We start from the raw sequence: 15,428 nt of genomic DNA on the forward strand, positions 1-15,428 counted from the left end.
AATAAATTTTGAAATGTTATAAGATCATTTCCATGTCCATTAGATATGATGAAACCTAGAAATCAAAATGAGAACCCAAACTGTACTTCACCCAGGAGTCCCTTACTTCATCTCACTTATCATTAAGCACTCAACAGATACGGTTAAATGAGAATCCTATACTATTTTGAGCAAGGATTTGGATTTAGGAGTTTCAGTAACTGAGCTCCTGCATTTAGGTATGAGAAAACGTGAACTCTGATGACAAAGGCTCCAAACACGAGCACTTTAAATGAGATAGAATCCAAAATTAATGTCTTACTCCTATTTAGCCACTGCCTACACATACAGAGATTCTTCTGTAGCAGAACTGGATTGGTTTTATTGAGACAGAAGTAGCATCTGAGTAAAACAGCGTAAGAGTGGGAGAACTTAAACAGTTCAAATCCCAGAGCACTAAATGTGGGGGGAAATGAAAAGAGAAATGGAAAAGTTTCTTTGAGGAGGTGTCCTGAGAATGAACTGGCCATTCGCACTGGTACATTTCAGAGATGTCTCTTGTCTGTGAATTCTCAAAAAATCTAGTCTTGGGCTACAGAGCATCCATCCATTATCAATGGGTTAACTGTTTTGCTGGAAAAATATATTTGAAGTGTTGCTATCAGATGTTGCTAACACCAGAGAACAGACAGTTTCAACATGATTAGAACTTTACCTTTGATAAAAACAGTGGATTACTTCAGCCAAGAGAAACAGATCACTGTGTTATGTTAAGCCCCACTGCAGAAATGTGAACTTCAGGCTATCAATTTCATGCTGCTGGCCTGGAAATAAACTGTCCTGACATTCACTGCTCCTCATATTAACCTTTTCCTCCTTACATGAAGTCATGCCTGTCAGTGCCATTTACTGCCAATTGATAGGCAAGAATTGATATCATTGCACTTGGAGTGAGCTGAACATGCTACAGCACCTCAGGTTATTGTCACCAAAGTATATTTTGATCTTCTGGTAAAAGGCCTTGACTAGAGGCATCAAATGCAGATGCACTGAGCTGCTGGCAATTCCTCAAGCCACTGTTCTAGTTTTCTGTGAGAAAAATATCTTTTGTCTTCTTTTGTTTTGCTTTCTCCAGGATATAACATCCTGTGTCATCTTCCAAGGCTCTGTTGGTTTGGGGATGTCAGGCTATCTCTGAGTATGCTTTCACCTACAAGAAAGAAGAAAGATCGCCATTCGTTTCCAACTCCTGCCATGTTACAAGAGAGATGCCACAGGCAAGGTATTCCTCTCTCTTTTTCTTTGTACGTTTTGTACATTTACTGATGTTCTTTCTGCCTGCTCAGCCAAATGGAGCAGAGTATTGCTGTGTCCTTCCCCTCAACCTGCCCAAAACCTGCAGTGCATCATGAGATTTCAAGAATGTGCAAAGGTTTCTCATCAGCATTTACAGAGGGAAAACAAAGATCCTGTCTGTACTCCAGACCCCCTGGGCAGTGTGAGATCATTCATGTTGGCAAGGAGACAGGTTAACATAGATGACAAGCTATCTGTTTACTGCATATGGATTACACATGATCATACAAAAATCAAAGGCAGGCATTAAGCCTAATCAAGGGGAAAAGAACATTTCTGCAAAAAGAGGGTTAGCAATTAGAACCATCTGCCACTGTGCCTAGGATGAGGTGTTAATAAAGGAAGGGAGGAGATTGTTTGTTGGACACCTTCAGAACCTGAAGAATCTACTACTAGCAGATCAAGGAGCATTCTATACCCAGTTAGTTCTGACAGTGTGCCTTGCATATATGCATTTCTCAGGCTGTGTTGGACAATCTTATACTTTTGAAACAACAGTGTGGTCAACCATGGCAACTCTGTACAGTCTGGTCTGTGCACAATCAGTCTGTGTCAGGAATCCTCTTCCTTTTGCCTCACATCCTGCAATAATAAAAGGCAGTCAAGGCAAGGCCATCCCGGATGCTAACAAAAGCCTGCAGAGACTTACCTGAACATTGTCTGTAACAATAAAGGATGAGGCTCTTTGGAAGCTTCAGAATGTAAATAACCATAATAGCCCTTAGCACAAATGAGAATGAGAGCCCCCCTTTTTGAATAATCATCCTTAATTCTCAGGCTCTCTGCTCCTTTTCTTATGCAAATAACCACACATTTCATCTTCTTGTGGCTGAACTCAAGGCTTTTCAAGAGATAGGTCTTACTTCCTTACCATTACTACTTAGAATAGAAACTTCATGGAAGTATTAACATTGTCATCTTCCCAACACAATTATTTTTCACTCAAGTCTGACTACTGGTTAACCTGTATCAGCCAAATCTTCCCTTCTAACTTGGCCATCATGTTCTCCAAGGCATTATCTTACCTATAACAGAGACTGTAGATTTCAGCACTAAAATAAAATGACACTTGAGTCTGAGCACAATGAGTTTGTCTTTTGACTTCTGGGCTCCCAATGTCAGTACTTGACTCTGTGAGAGGTGATCCTGTTCTCTCTTTTTCATGTACTATTTCTCCATCTCTCCATTACTAATAGATAGGGATTATTATGGAGACATTCTAAACCTTTTCTTACTTTGGATGTGCTAAATTAAACAAGCCTCAAGAAATTTGATATTGTTCCTTTTTGTCACTTTTTTTGGTCACTAATGAGGCTCTTAAGGTTTATAGTGAATTTCTTGCCTTTCAGAACAGAACAAATCAAATTAGATGTTGCCTGGTCAGTCAGACAGTCAGTGAGATACTCTGTGGAGAGGATTCGAGAGCCTGCGGTGTAGCAGAGCCACAGTGGAGCTAAGAGTAGGAATTAAAGGAGGCAGCTGAGTCATAAGATACACAGCAAGCCACCTTCCCGATTCCCTCCCAGAGACACACTGAATTAGCATCAACCAGACTTTGCCTTTTGGGAGCAAGGTTTTGAAAACTACAATTAAACCCCGTACTACTACGTGTAGTTTAGGCTTTGATGCAAATGAATTCAACCACCTGGCACTGAAACTGTCTCCCAACTCCAATACCCAAAGTGGTTTGTTCAGAAATGGCACACGTAAGTGATCATGGGCATGTGAAGACACACAAGTAGAGTTCAAAGCCTTAAGATGCTTGCAAGCCCAAAGGATATTATGAAATATCTCATGGAACTGGTTACCCCATACAAAATACTAGACCATGTAATGACTTAATATCCAACACTTTCAGATGTATAGCGTACTTTAAGAATAAATAGTAAATATATAAAATGATTACACAGCTGATACTATTTGAAAGTAGTAGCATACTGAATCCTGCCAGGAAAACACCAGGAAAATATATGGGCTACTTCAGCATTCTGAAATCAGCTGCATTTTTCTAAATATTTAACGACGTTTATTGCTACTAAAGCAGCATGCATTACATGATTTCACTATATGGTGCAATGGAATTAATATGCAAAGTTATCAGCATAAAGCTTGAGGATGAAATCTACTCTTAGTGTAAAAATACTTACGTTACTGAAGCTACAAGAAGAGTGAAACCAGACATCTGTAAGTTAAAAGGAATGAATGTCTTTTGTACAGGAGACCAGCAATTCAAATAAAATACAGGAAGACCCAGACTGTATAACACTTTCAGCAGAAAACAGAAATGAAACTACAGTCATGATCTAGAAATGTCTTCATTAAAAAAACAAAGCCCCCCAAAATCCCACCCAAACAAACAACATTTCATACCTGGATTTCTACATTATTTCTCTTCATTTTTCTGGTATTCGCATCACCATGATAATAGTTCTTCCATCTGTTAATGGACAGCAGTTAACAACCAGACCCGATATTAGGAAGGATTTCCTAATTGGATAGTTCGTGAAAGGCTGGAGGCAGCTGACTGAAAAGCTGCTGAATCTCCCCTATTAGAGCGCTTCATGAAGAGGCAATGTTCTGCCTTTGTGCTTAGATGGACTAATGATCTATTGAAGTGCTTCCCAGCCTCCCCTTTCTGTGATTCTGACTTGGAATAGTGCATTATTCACTTAGTGCAGAGGAAAGTTCAAGTCTTATCGCTTTATGACAATTTCAGCTGATAAACCCTCAGATTTTACCCTTCCAACAGTGTCTTACCTTTACCATGTGGTACGTTTTCTGATGGCAGAAGAGGCAGAATGTCCTTTTGCTGTCAAGAGCACAGATACAGCTAGCAGATTTCTGAGGCAGTTACACCCTGATAAATTGTGATTTAGTGATGAGCCTTGAAATCACACTCATATCCCACCCCATACCTGAACTGCTGATCTCCAGGGAAAGCCCAAGTCTTCAGGTACTAACAAACCTTAAAAATCATTTCAGATAGAGACCCTTCCCTGCTTCTTATATTGTAATTTCTGATTTCCCATCCTCTAACTCATTTTTTTCCATACAATTGGAGTCCTCAGCTCTGCGCCAACCACTTCACAGAAACCCCTGCACACAGGGAGTGTGATCACGAAGGACCTGCCCACGTCCCCTGTGAAATTATACTGAACTAATGCTTTGCACAGGTTTGGAAGCTTTGTTGGTGGTTTCTAAGACAAAAATTGCAGCTCTTGACAATTTGACACTTACAATCCTTTAATTTTAGAGAATTTGAGTCCTGCTGCTTGGAAAATAGGGAAATAAAATTCCAATATTGACAACCTGATGTGCCCCTGCATTCTCAGTTAGATGTGGTTGTCTTCATTTGATTATGTCCACTATGGAATGACACAGAAGAGATGACTGCATCTCTGTAGTGGCTGCCAGATTATGGCGGAGGGTGTCAATGGAGTGAATTAACTCTGCAGATTATTTCCAAAGGTCGTACTGGCATTCAAAGAGTCCAGAATTTGGTTTGGGGTGTGAGGCCCAAACCAAATTCTACCTGTCACATAGGCCTGAGGGTAAAGGGAGAAGGTGCAATTGGGCATTAGGTTATTAAAGGAGACCCAATTGCAGGGACTTGAAATTTAATTTCTAATGATTCTTCTTTAACATATGACTTTGGGTCTTCCACAGGTGGGCTTTTGGGGTGCCTCTTCATAAGACTAATTCTGTGAAAGTTAACGCTGATGATGCAGATGTTGAGATGCTTTGACTAGAAGCACTACAAAAATGAGTATTCTATTAAAATAAGTTCCCTTTCAGTAACTTCATTACTACACATAATTGCAGCAGTAACCGTATTTGCAGTTCTTACTGATACAGAAATTCCTACTGAAACACAGCAAACCAATTCCCACTTCAGCACTTGGTGTTACAGCAAGGACGATAGTCGGGCTTTGCCCCTGGAGATGCAGGAACAGAAGGAGCGGGAACCTTTCGCGGGGGCGGGAACCCGTCGGGGGCGCAAAGCAGCATCCATGCACGCCCTGGTGGCTGCAGTTACCTTCGCAGCCCGCCAGGAGCGCAGAGCTGCAGGGAGGTGCTGTTAATTACAGCTAATGACAGCCACCAGCTCGCTTCCAGCAGCACGCTGGCTCCCGCCACGCCCCCGATGCAAGCCCCGCCCACACCGGTGTCAGGCTCCGCCCACCCCCGTCTCCTGTCGCTGCCGGCGCCGCCGGAGGGGTCGGAGGTCGCCGTTGGAAGGCGGGGTGGTACTTTGAGTCACGTGACGGAGCCAATATGGCGGCGCTGTGGCGGTGGCGCGGTGGCGGCTGCTGAGTGAGGCGCGTCTCTTCCGGGTGATGGGGGTGTGAGCACCGGCCCCGGCGAAGCCCTGCCCGCCCCGCCATGCAGCCTGCGGCCCGGGAGCAGGATGCCCGCACCAAAAGCATGTTTGTGTCGCGGGCCCTGGAGAAGATCCTGGCGGAGAAGGAGGCGAAGCGGCCCCCGCACGGACAGCTGCGGACAGCCTGCCAGGTGGCGCTGGGTGAGTCCGCCCGGCACGGCCCGCGGGACTGCCCCGCCTCCGCCGGCCACCGGCTGGAGCCGCCAGCCCTCCCGGCGGGGTGACGGACCCTGCGCCCCCGGCCCGAGCGCGGGAGGCGGGATGGGAGGTGCCCTCCGCCGCGTCGGGTCCCGGAGGGCCAGGAGAGCCCCGAGCCCCCAGCTGACAGGCTGCGGCTCGGCACTTCAGACCGGGGAGAAAGTTCTCTCTCTTAATACCAGACGTGCAAAAACGAGGGGAAAGCCCCATATACCTGTTTTGTTAAGTTCTGGTCCCTATGTGAAACAAAAGGGGATTTGGGCTTGTCACTTTGCAACTGGTTTGGGGAAAATTAATTATAAACTTTTAAAATAGGAAGCAAGGTGTTTAAGGCCCTCGGCTTGTGGCATCTTAAGTCTCCCAGGGCTGGTAATCTACTGACTTCTTATCTTCAACCCATGTTTTGACTGCGTAAAGACTGTCAGCAGTGTAGACAAATACATACGGTGTGTATGGTGTCCTGCAGAACTGAAAACACTTTCTGTGTAGTTGGCAGCCTGATCTTGAAATCTGCAAGTACAAAACTGGTGATACAGATGTCTATGTTAAAGTTCCTGCAAGCATACGGTGTGCCGTGAAGGGGGGAAAAGGCAGCTGCTTAAAGCAGCTGGAGTTCGCTATGGCCTTTCTTAATTTGCAAAAGTGCCCTATCTCCTACAGTTTTGGTTGCTTTGCACCAATATCTTTCATTTAATTTGGAAACGCTGCCTTTTGGGAGAAGTGAAGGCAGGTTGAGTACATAAGGTGGGCAGATGCAAGTTCTGACCAATGCACTGTGAAAGCGAGCTTGAGAAACAGCTGTCGTTTTCATCTTTCCTACAGTTCCTGCCTTGTAGAGATATCTAGAGAAAGCTAACCAGATAGAAGGGTATTCTTTAGTATTGTTTAAAGTTAACATTGTGAGCAATGCTGTAACACGTGTGCCCCAGCACACTCCTATTACTGCTTCCTTTTCCTGATATCTTCCCCAGCTTCCCCAGCATGCTCCCAACCGTTTACAGGATGGGGAAACTGTGTTGCTGTTAGGTAAATATATTTAGAGGGTGAGAAAGGAGCTTTCTTGAAAGATTCCCAGTGAAGGTCTTTATGTTTGCTAACACATCAAAGGTTATGATTTTGGGAGAGGGGTATTGTGCAATAGCCACCTATTGTAGATTGTAACTATTCTGTATCTGCATGTTTTAGGGTACAGTACATCTGAGAGTAGTTAATGACTGTGATGATGGACTATTTTTTTGCTAATTTCGCTTGGAAAAAAAAGTCCATGTGCGCTGCTGGACTAAAACAAGCAGAGGTCAGCATGAACAGATAACCTTCCGTTACCCAACTGTCCTGCCCTAGCAGGGCCCCGGTTACTGTACTAAAGGGTCTCTTATATTTGGTGAATGTTGCATCATTTTAAATTGCCAAGAGGAATATTGTTTCTTTTATTTACATGTGATTCCCCCTCCCCCCTTGTTCTGTTTAAGCTCTTTTTTTGCTCAAATGAAAAAAAAAAATCAGACTTTCATAGTTTAGTTAAGCTTATACTTTGTTTACTCGGACTATGATTTCAGTTTCAAAAGTGTTAGCTTAATTATCAAGCCCTGTAAATATGCTAAGAAATGTGGGAAGAACATTACTAGCAGCCTGAGGAACTGAGGCCAGACTTCATAATCTACACATACTGCTTTGGATGAAAGATGCTTCAGTATTTTGAATAATAAATTGAGTTAACTGAGTCAAATTAATTCAGTTTGAGAGAAATATAAAGTTAACTTTATGAAGCTGGTAATTGTGTCAGCTGTTGTCTTCTTTCTTCTTTTCTCCTTGTCATGCTATCAATAATTCCTTTCTGCCTCTTACTAAATTCCATTTGCTGTGCTGTATTGTGTGTACAATGGTATTTTTAATGGAGCCTTGAGGTATTGTACCATTTATAAACCATTCAACACAGAGACAGCACGTGTGTAAATTATATCTGCTGTTGGAAGTAGGGAAGTCGATGAGGTATCTTTTTTCTAAGTAGAGAGTTGTGTTCTACAACTACCTAATGCAAGTTAACCTGCAGCCACTTCTGCAGTTTCTGCTGTAGCGTTGCTGCGGTAGTGTTTCTATTGACTGCACATGCTTTAAATTTTTTGCTGGGTGAGAAAGAGGACTATACTTCTAACTGTGGGAATGATGCTTTTGTTTTCTTTTACCCAAGTTCTTCATAGTTTTGAGTATGTTCAACTCCTGAGAACTAAAGTAATTTACTACTGAAAATTGCTGTCCTTCTTATGAAGGAAATGCAGATTTTCTTTCATTCTAATTTAAAATGTTCTTACCTTTTTTTTTCTCTTCCTTTCCTAGTACTATACCTTCCACTGGACTAATACTGGTCAGTCTAGAACTGCAGAATATGTTCATGGTTTTGTAGACATGAAAAATAATATAGGCTCAAACAGGACATAAACACAAGGAGTATGGAAGAAAGGGAACAGAACTAGTTCCCAGTGGTGTTTTTGGGGGGGGATTCTATTTCGCTCTCTCCACTCCCTCCTTTGAAATATACAGTGTTAAATGTTGAGCAAGCAGAGTTTGAATAGGGCATTCAGTCTCTTGCTTCATCAGTAGGTGTAACGGTTGTATCCTGTACTCTCTGCCAGTCAGCCCCAGGAGAGACAGGGAGAAATGGGGGGTTTTAAACAGAGCAGCTTTTCTGCTCTGCTTTAGAAAACTGTGTTTTTAAGAAAACTTGTTTTTAGCAGACAGCCAGCGTATTGTATGAAAGTAGTTGCTTAATAAGCATTTACATGGAGCTCTAGGTACACATGGTTCTTAGTAAGTGTACTGAAATAATCGCTACCTTGAAAACTTTGCAGTGGAACACAGTATGTATCACAGGAGTTCATATTGGTCTAATGCTAATTGTATGCCTGAGCCTCTCATAAACTACTACTCTTGCCCTACTAGGGCTATTTTTAATGACATGCTATGCAGCCAGCCTGGGTATGTGACGTCCTTTGATTGCCTGTGCACCTCCATGTACAGATCTTCAGGCTTTGTAAGAACAGATTTTGCTTAGTTAGCTTGTTAAAAAATCATCTCTTAAGCCATGCTTTCACTTGGGAATCTAGTTGCGTGTTTAAGTCGTCCCTTTCTATAGATGATGGATGTCTAAAACAAGTTTGTGTTTCTTAGTTTAGTAACCTCTTGGCTAGCGTGTTTTGACAGCTCTGGGGCAGAGGAGATAGTCTTGCTTCATTGTGTCAGCCTTGTCTAAAGGCTTCTCTATAGATCAGTAGAATCAATAAATGTGGGGTGTCAGGGGTTTTTTATTGAAGTTGGAGGTAGCTTGGAATTAGGCAATGCAGTAGACTTGTCTGGGTTGGGAGGAAGAAAGCTTTTGCTGCTGTTCCATGTGTTTGTATCGGCACTGCTGTCTGGAGTTGTGACAAGCTATGGGAAGACATTGCTTGTGTCCTTGTGCTAACACAAGCGATGCCATTTTCTGCACAGGAACTAGTTTGCTTCTACTGAAAAAAAAAACTTGACTGACATTAGCATAGGATGCATATAGTTGCAGGCAGGCAGGTATTTCCTCTGGTTTAATATGTAGTTTTCAGTACAAGCAAACTTAAACCATCCATCTACTGTGGGAAGGTAGTTGCTCACAGCATGAGCTTCATCCTGCGTTTTTTATGGCCAGAAGCTCTGGAAGAAATTCCTGCAAGGCTTTGCTTGTTATTCCAGTTCTTTTGCCTGGTAGGAATGCTGAAAGACTTGTGTTGAGCAGGCAGCACACATAGTGCCTGAGTTGGAGATATTTCTGGCTAAATAGGTGGGATGTATGCTGGTATATTCTGGCCTTGGGAGTAGCAGGTAGCTCTATAGCAAAACCACCAAGTTAGGGGTCAGCGTTGTGCTGTAGTGACCAGAGGCTGATCAAAATTCACTCTCTTCTGCAGAATGGAATTGAGCTGTGTCCCTCGGTCCTATGACTGGAAGAGGAGAGTGGCAGCGGCAGTAGGTTTCTGGAAGTTGGCTGTGCCTGGTCAGAGCTTGGCAAGGTGTTCGTGACAATGGACTTCAATAAGGCAATGGTTTCTGTTTCGCTGTCAGAGCACCAAATGAGCATTTCAGATGTGGAGATTTCCAAACCAGTTTGATGCAGTCAGTAGCAGAGGCATGCCTGCAATTTGGTTTTGTGCTCTCATTTATTCTTTTCTGCCAGCATTATCTACTGAAGTACTGTTATGTTTTCATGTGGCTTTAGAACACCTTTATATAATAAAATTGTGGGGAACTTAGGCCTGGGTTACATTTATTTATTTAATCTATGGAGTATCTCTGAGAGTGAGATGGTTGTTGCTCTTGTATGGGATGCTAGTCTTACATATTTTTCCAGTACATCTTTGGGTCCTTTAATGTGTGTTGTTCTCAGGAGCTCTGTGGATCATAACGTGGTGTTAAGGATGGGGTAACTAATAAAATCAAGAGAACTGAATTAAAATTTTGCTGAATTGACTTCTGAATGGGCGCATTGTTGGTAAACCAGCTTGGATACTGAAATTAAGTAAACAGTGATCCAAGAAGTGGTGCTGTATTAAGATTGATAGTGTCAGTCTCCTTGGCATGGGAAACCTTGGTTATTTCTTATGGACAGTCTCCATTCTGTTCACTCTCCTTATCAGTTGAAGCCTGAAGTATGAGGGGATGATGATGCTGTTTTTGCACTGTCACAGAGCTACAAAGGTACTTCTGATTCTGTAATCCCAGGCACTGGGGCTATGGGCTGGGTTTGGTGCCTTGCTGTTGGCTTATGCAGTACTGGCAAGTGAGAATTGTCTCACCTTTAAAACTGCTGGACATGGTTGTTTACATGCTGGACTTCATGAGGAAATGGCCTTCTGTACAGAGCCTTGGAGCCCTGTGGGTCTGTGACTCTTCAATTTTTCTGTTGGCTGTTTTGTTGACTGGAGGGTGGATAATGTTATTTCAGGTCTTGTTATGTCGTTTATTGCTAATGGATGTCAGGTTGACTTTCATTAATGAGAGAATATGGCAAATAGAATAGCAGGTTTCCTCTGCATTTTCTGTACATTTTGCCTATAAAATAGGGGTAGTAAAGTTACAAAAAGGCATACTCTGCAAGGATTAATTCTTGTAATGTCCATTGAAGAGTAGGACTGTGCAAAAACATACTGTAGTATGTGTTTGTTGTAGTCCTTGTTTGTTAGTATGTTTTGTGTGTTGGTGCTTCTGACGCAGAAGAATCAACTGAGGCTCAGAAAGAGCACCAAAATAATCTGAACTGCGCACATCTAATCCCAACCAGTGGTGCCCCTCCAGAGTTGTGGAAAACACGTACTGGGTGAATGATCTGTTTCTGATAACTTCGCCATTAAAAGAAGTTCTGCAGGCGTGATACTGAGCCAGCATATAATGTAGGGTGAGATGGAGAGGAACCCATGTGGTGTTACAAATGATAGTAGCTGTGCAGCCTTACTGCGTGTGCTGTTTTGGCTGATTTTATGTCAGTGTTCACAGTAAGTGCTTAGGCTGTGTGTGGGGGGTAGTGCAGTTCTGGCCTGTGTTGTGCATCATGGCGATATGTTGGAAATCCTGAAAAAGCCATGCTGGGATCTTTGGGATTTGCTGCTGTGTACAGGAGTAACAAGAAACTTTTATGGTTTGGTTGGATTTTCTTTCTGTAATTAATTTTATGAAAAGCTCTCTAAACGTGTAATTAACAAACAAAAGAAAATCTCTGCTGGCAAAATGACAGCATGCATGTGGAATTTCTTATCTCTTGTGAGTTGATGTCATGTTGTCAGGGTTAACAAAGGCAGGTTAACTAGCATTGTAGTTAACAGGAACTAATGGTTTATGCAGTGGCTTAAAGACTTCTGCAGACCTGAGCTCTGTGATGTAGACTTACTCTTGAATAAAAATTGCATACCATACCTGTGTGTTCTAAAGGTATCTTTTGTTAAGAATGTTTGGAAAAATTAGCTTTTTCATGTAAAAATTGAGATGCACCTTCCAGTAACTGTTTACAGTCTCTGAAGATGTTACAGCAAAGGAGCAGCAAATACTGAAGTGTAAGACTTCTGGTATAAAACAGCTTTGCTTTATGTGTGTCATGGATAATGATAACATGTTGGGTGTTCAGTGCTCTGATTATTTTTTTCTTTCTTCCAGATGAGATAAAAACTGAGCTGGAAAAGCAAAGGTAAATAGTTGCTGTAAGCTATGCATGAAGACAGCAAGGGGAATAATTTGATAGTGGAAATTGAAGAGTGCATGTACATTACAGCAGTGAGTTTGTGGATACTCAGTTACATACTTGCCTGACAAAAACATATGGCCCATGTGTTCCAATTACACAATGTTTGTGGCTATGGCTCCTCAAGCCATAACTGCCTCTGAATTTCACTATGGAAAAACTTGCAAAACTTCTAAAAGCTGCTAGTTTTTCGCTTCCTTTTACTGGGCTTAATATAGCCTGAAAGGAAATCGCAAAGAGCAGTAGGTAACCCCTGTTTGATAGTATATCCTCTTAACTTCCTAGTTCTAGAATACATTTTTAAAACACTCTTCCACCACTGTGCTATGATTTTAAAATGAGCCCCAAAATGGGCTTCTGTTGGTTTAGTATCCCTCATGTAAGCCCTGTTTAGTTAATTCAAAATAACTGATAGATTTATCATTTAAGCTGTAGGAGTTCCCTAGTCTTTCAAGTAGTAGGGCAGTGTTGGTGTGTCGCAAAGAAAGAGTTAAGTTGAAGAATATATGCAGAGGTCAGATGCAATATAAATAAGTGTAAAATGTTTTCTGTGTGGCTTTTTAAGATTGAACTTCCTTTGAGAAAGTATGTGTGAGATAAACCTGCATTGCATTTGTATGCTGTTAGGTACCGTTCAGCTTTAAATCTGGAAAAGGGGGAAGCGTAGTTTGCTGTGATACACATGTTTAGAAAAATTAATAACTCTTCTTATCTGACCTAGAGAAGGCACTGCTACTCCACCAAAGGCAAACTTCATTGAAGCAGATAAATATTTCCTTCCTTTTGAACTAGCCTGCCAGTCAAAGTCTCCACGCATTGTCAGCACTTCACTGGATTGTTTACAGGTAAGCGTTCTGTTTAAACATGGCAGAGTGGAATGGAGAAACACGCAGTTACAAATGTCTTGTGTGCATTCTTGGAGTGAAGCAGTAAGACTGTCCAGAGTGCACACAGCTGTGCAGATGCCCACTGTGGCTATCTGGATGCATAAACCACATAAAATAGGTTACCATCAGACTTGGCTGAAAGCGTGTCCTGTCATAGTCAGAAGTGTTGACAGTGAAGTAAGCCTTTACTGAAGCTTATGAATGCTTACATTATTCAGTAACGGTATTTCATCTGTGGTGCTCTAAAAGGAGTATTAGCAATGGTGTTTCTTGCAGAGCTGATGTGATGGGAGGTCAGACTCTGGAATCTTTCTACCTTGTTCCTCGTTAGATTCTTAAAGAAAAAATAAATGCAGCTTAATTTCAGCTAATTGCGTGGGCAGAACCTTTCTGTTGTGAAGAAAAGGGCTTGGAACTGTTGGAACAAGTCCAGAGGAGGGCCGTAAGGATGATCAGGGGACTGGAGCACCTCATGTATGAAGAGGGGCTGAGAAAGTTGGGGCTGTTCAGCCTGGAGAAGGGAAGGCTGCATGGAGACCTCATAGCAGCCTTCCAGTATCTAAAGGGGGGCTGTAGTGATGTTGGGGAGGGACTCTTCATTAGGGACTGTAGTGATAGGAGAGGGGGTAATGGGTTCAAACTTAAACAGGGGAAGTTTAGATTGGATCTAAGGAAGAAGTTCTTTACTGTAAGGGTGGTGAGGCACTGGAATGGGTTGCCCAAGGAAGTTGTGAATGCTCCATCCCTGGCGGTGTTCAAGGCCAGGTTGGACAGAGCCTTGGGTGGCAGGGTTTAGTCTGAGGTGTCCCTGCCCATAGAAGGGGGTTGGAACTGGATGATCTTAAGCTCCTTTCTAACCCTAACTATTCTATGATTCTAATAGGTATAAAGATTGATGTTTAAAAGTTCTGTTTGGCTATAGTATGAAGAAATGGTATGGGTGGCAAAAGCTTGTGTATCACTTACTTAAGTTTGTTTTCTCCAGATATGCAAATTCCAAGTAGCTGGTAGCCAGACTACTGGCGCTGTTAAATTTGTGTTAAAACTGGTTAAGTGAGGTATATTGTCTAAAACGTCTTTTTAATACCTAACTGTATCTGTGGTTGTCTAACCTGCATTCTTTCTACCTAGAAACTCATTGCATATGGACATATCACTGGCAATGCTCCAGACAGTGGAGCTCCTGGAAAACGGCTGATTGACCGAATAGTTGAAACCATTTGCAATTGCTTTCAGGGTCCTCAAACAGATGAAGGAGTACAACTGCAGATAATTAAGGTATTTTATTTGGTTCATTTTGGTGCAGTATTGATTTGCTTTCTCTGTCTTTGATTTTATGATGGGAAAAATACAATAATGGGAAGCATTATTAGGCCCAGTTTCTCCACTTCTTACCTTGTTACATGTGTCACTGAATACAGGGAGGCTATTACAATGTCAGAATTGGCATGTGAAATGTATTTCCTCTTGGTGAAGCAGAGTACTTTTGTTCTTCTTTCTGGGTTAAGCTGTGGCCTAGATACTTATCTTGCAGACAGCTTGATATTCTTCATCTAGGCTGGTAATGTCCATGTTCATTAGGCCAATGAATTGCTATCAGCCTTCATCTGAAGGCACTAACTGTGATGCAGTATCATGGGCTGCTGCTCTAGCCTGTCTGCTCTCCTGTCTGTTTTTCTAGAGAGATCTGCAGTGTATGTTCTCAACAAGGCATAGTAGTACCTTATGAATAGATACGTGTTTCATAACAAACCCACTGATCAGTATGGAAGACCTGCATGAAGTGTATTGCTGCCTATTTGCTTAGATTTCATTTTTACTATTTTATGGACTTTTTCAGGCTCTCCTCACTGCAGTAACATCTCCGTATATAGAAATTCATGAAGGAACAATTCTGCAGACTGTTAGAACCTGCTACAACATCTATCTGGCCAGTAAAAATCTTATTAATCAGACAACTGCCAAAGCTACCCTTACACAGATGTTAAATGTCATTTTTACACGGATGGAAAATCAAGCTGTAAGTAGTGATTACTTTTGCTCATCTCAAATGTTTAGGTTTGACAAATGAACAGAGAAGTCTTTATTTTTAATGGGTCTGCCATTGTACTTGGGTATCTATTGATTTATAGTTTCAAAAACCCCAGTTAAATCCTGCAGTGAATCACACTGACTGATTAAATTATGAAGCTTATTCTGATAACAAGGTTTCACATTGTAGTTTCTGCCAAATGGCATGGTATAAACAAATGATGGGATGCTTTTAAAATAAGCTTGAAGTGCATCTTTTTAATTTGACTGGCCAAGTGATTACATATTCACTGATTCTTTCTTGTTAACATGTGAATTCACAAAGGAACATCAGTCATCATAG

The 15,428-nt window shown here is 41.9% G+C and overlaps 1 protein-coding gene across 1 annotated transcript in view; it reads left to right on the plus strand.

Annotated features, from left to right (window-relative positions):
- Positions 1 to 5,558: 5,558 nt before the first annotated feature.
- Positions 5,559 to 15,428, plus strand: part of ARFGEF2 (ADP ribosylation factor guanine nucleotide exchange factor 2) — a 36,304-nt gene continuing 26,434 nt past the window's right edge. The window contains exons 1-5 of the mRNA XM_061441647.1: positions 5,559 to 5,857; positions 12,083 to 12,113; positions 12,889 to 13,012; positions 14,186 to 14,332; positions 14,895 to 15,074. Of these exons, the coding sequence (XP_061297631.1) occupies positions 5,719 to 5,857; positions 12,083 to 12,113; positions 12,889 to 13,012; positions 14,186 to 14,332; positions 14,895 to 15,074 (621 nt within the window). The 5' untranslated portion in view covers positions 5,559 to 5,718. The remainder of the gene's footprint in view (positions 5,858 to 12,082; positions 12,114 to 12,888; positions 13,013 to 14,185; positions 14,333 to 14,894; positions 15,075 to 15,428) is intronic.

The sequence above is a fragment of the Pezoporus flaviventris genome, unplaced genomic scaffold (assembly GCF_033815535.1).
Source record: "Pezoporus flaviventris isolate CSIRO_AGI_PZ_B2104156 unplaced genomic scaffold, CSIRO_AGI_Pfla_v1 ptg000213l, whole genome shotgun sequence".
Taxonomy (NCBI): Eukaryota; Metazoa; Chordata; class Aves; order Psittaciformes; family Psittacidae; genus Pezoporus; species Pezoporus flaviventris.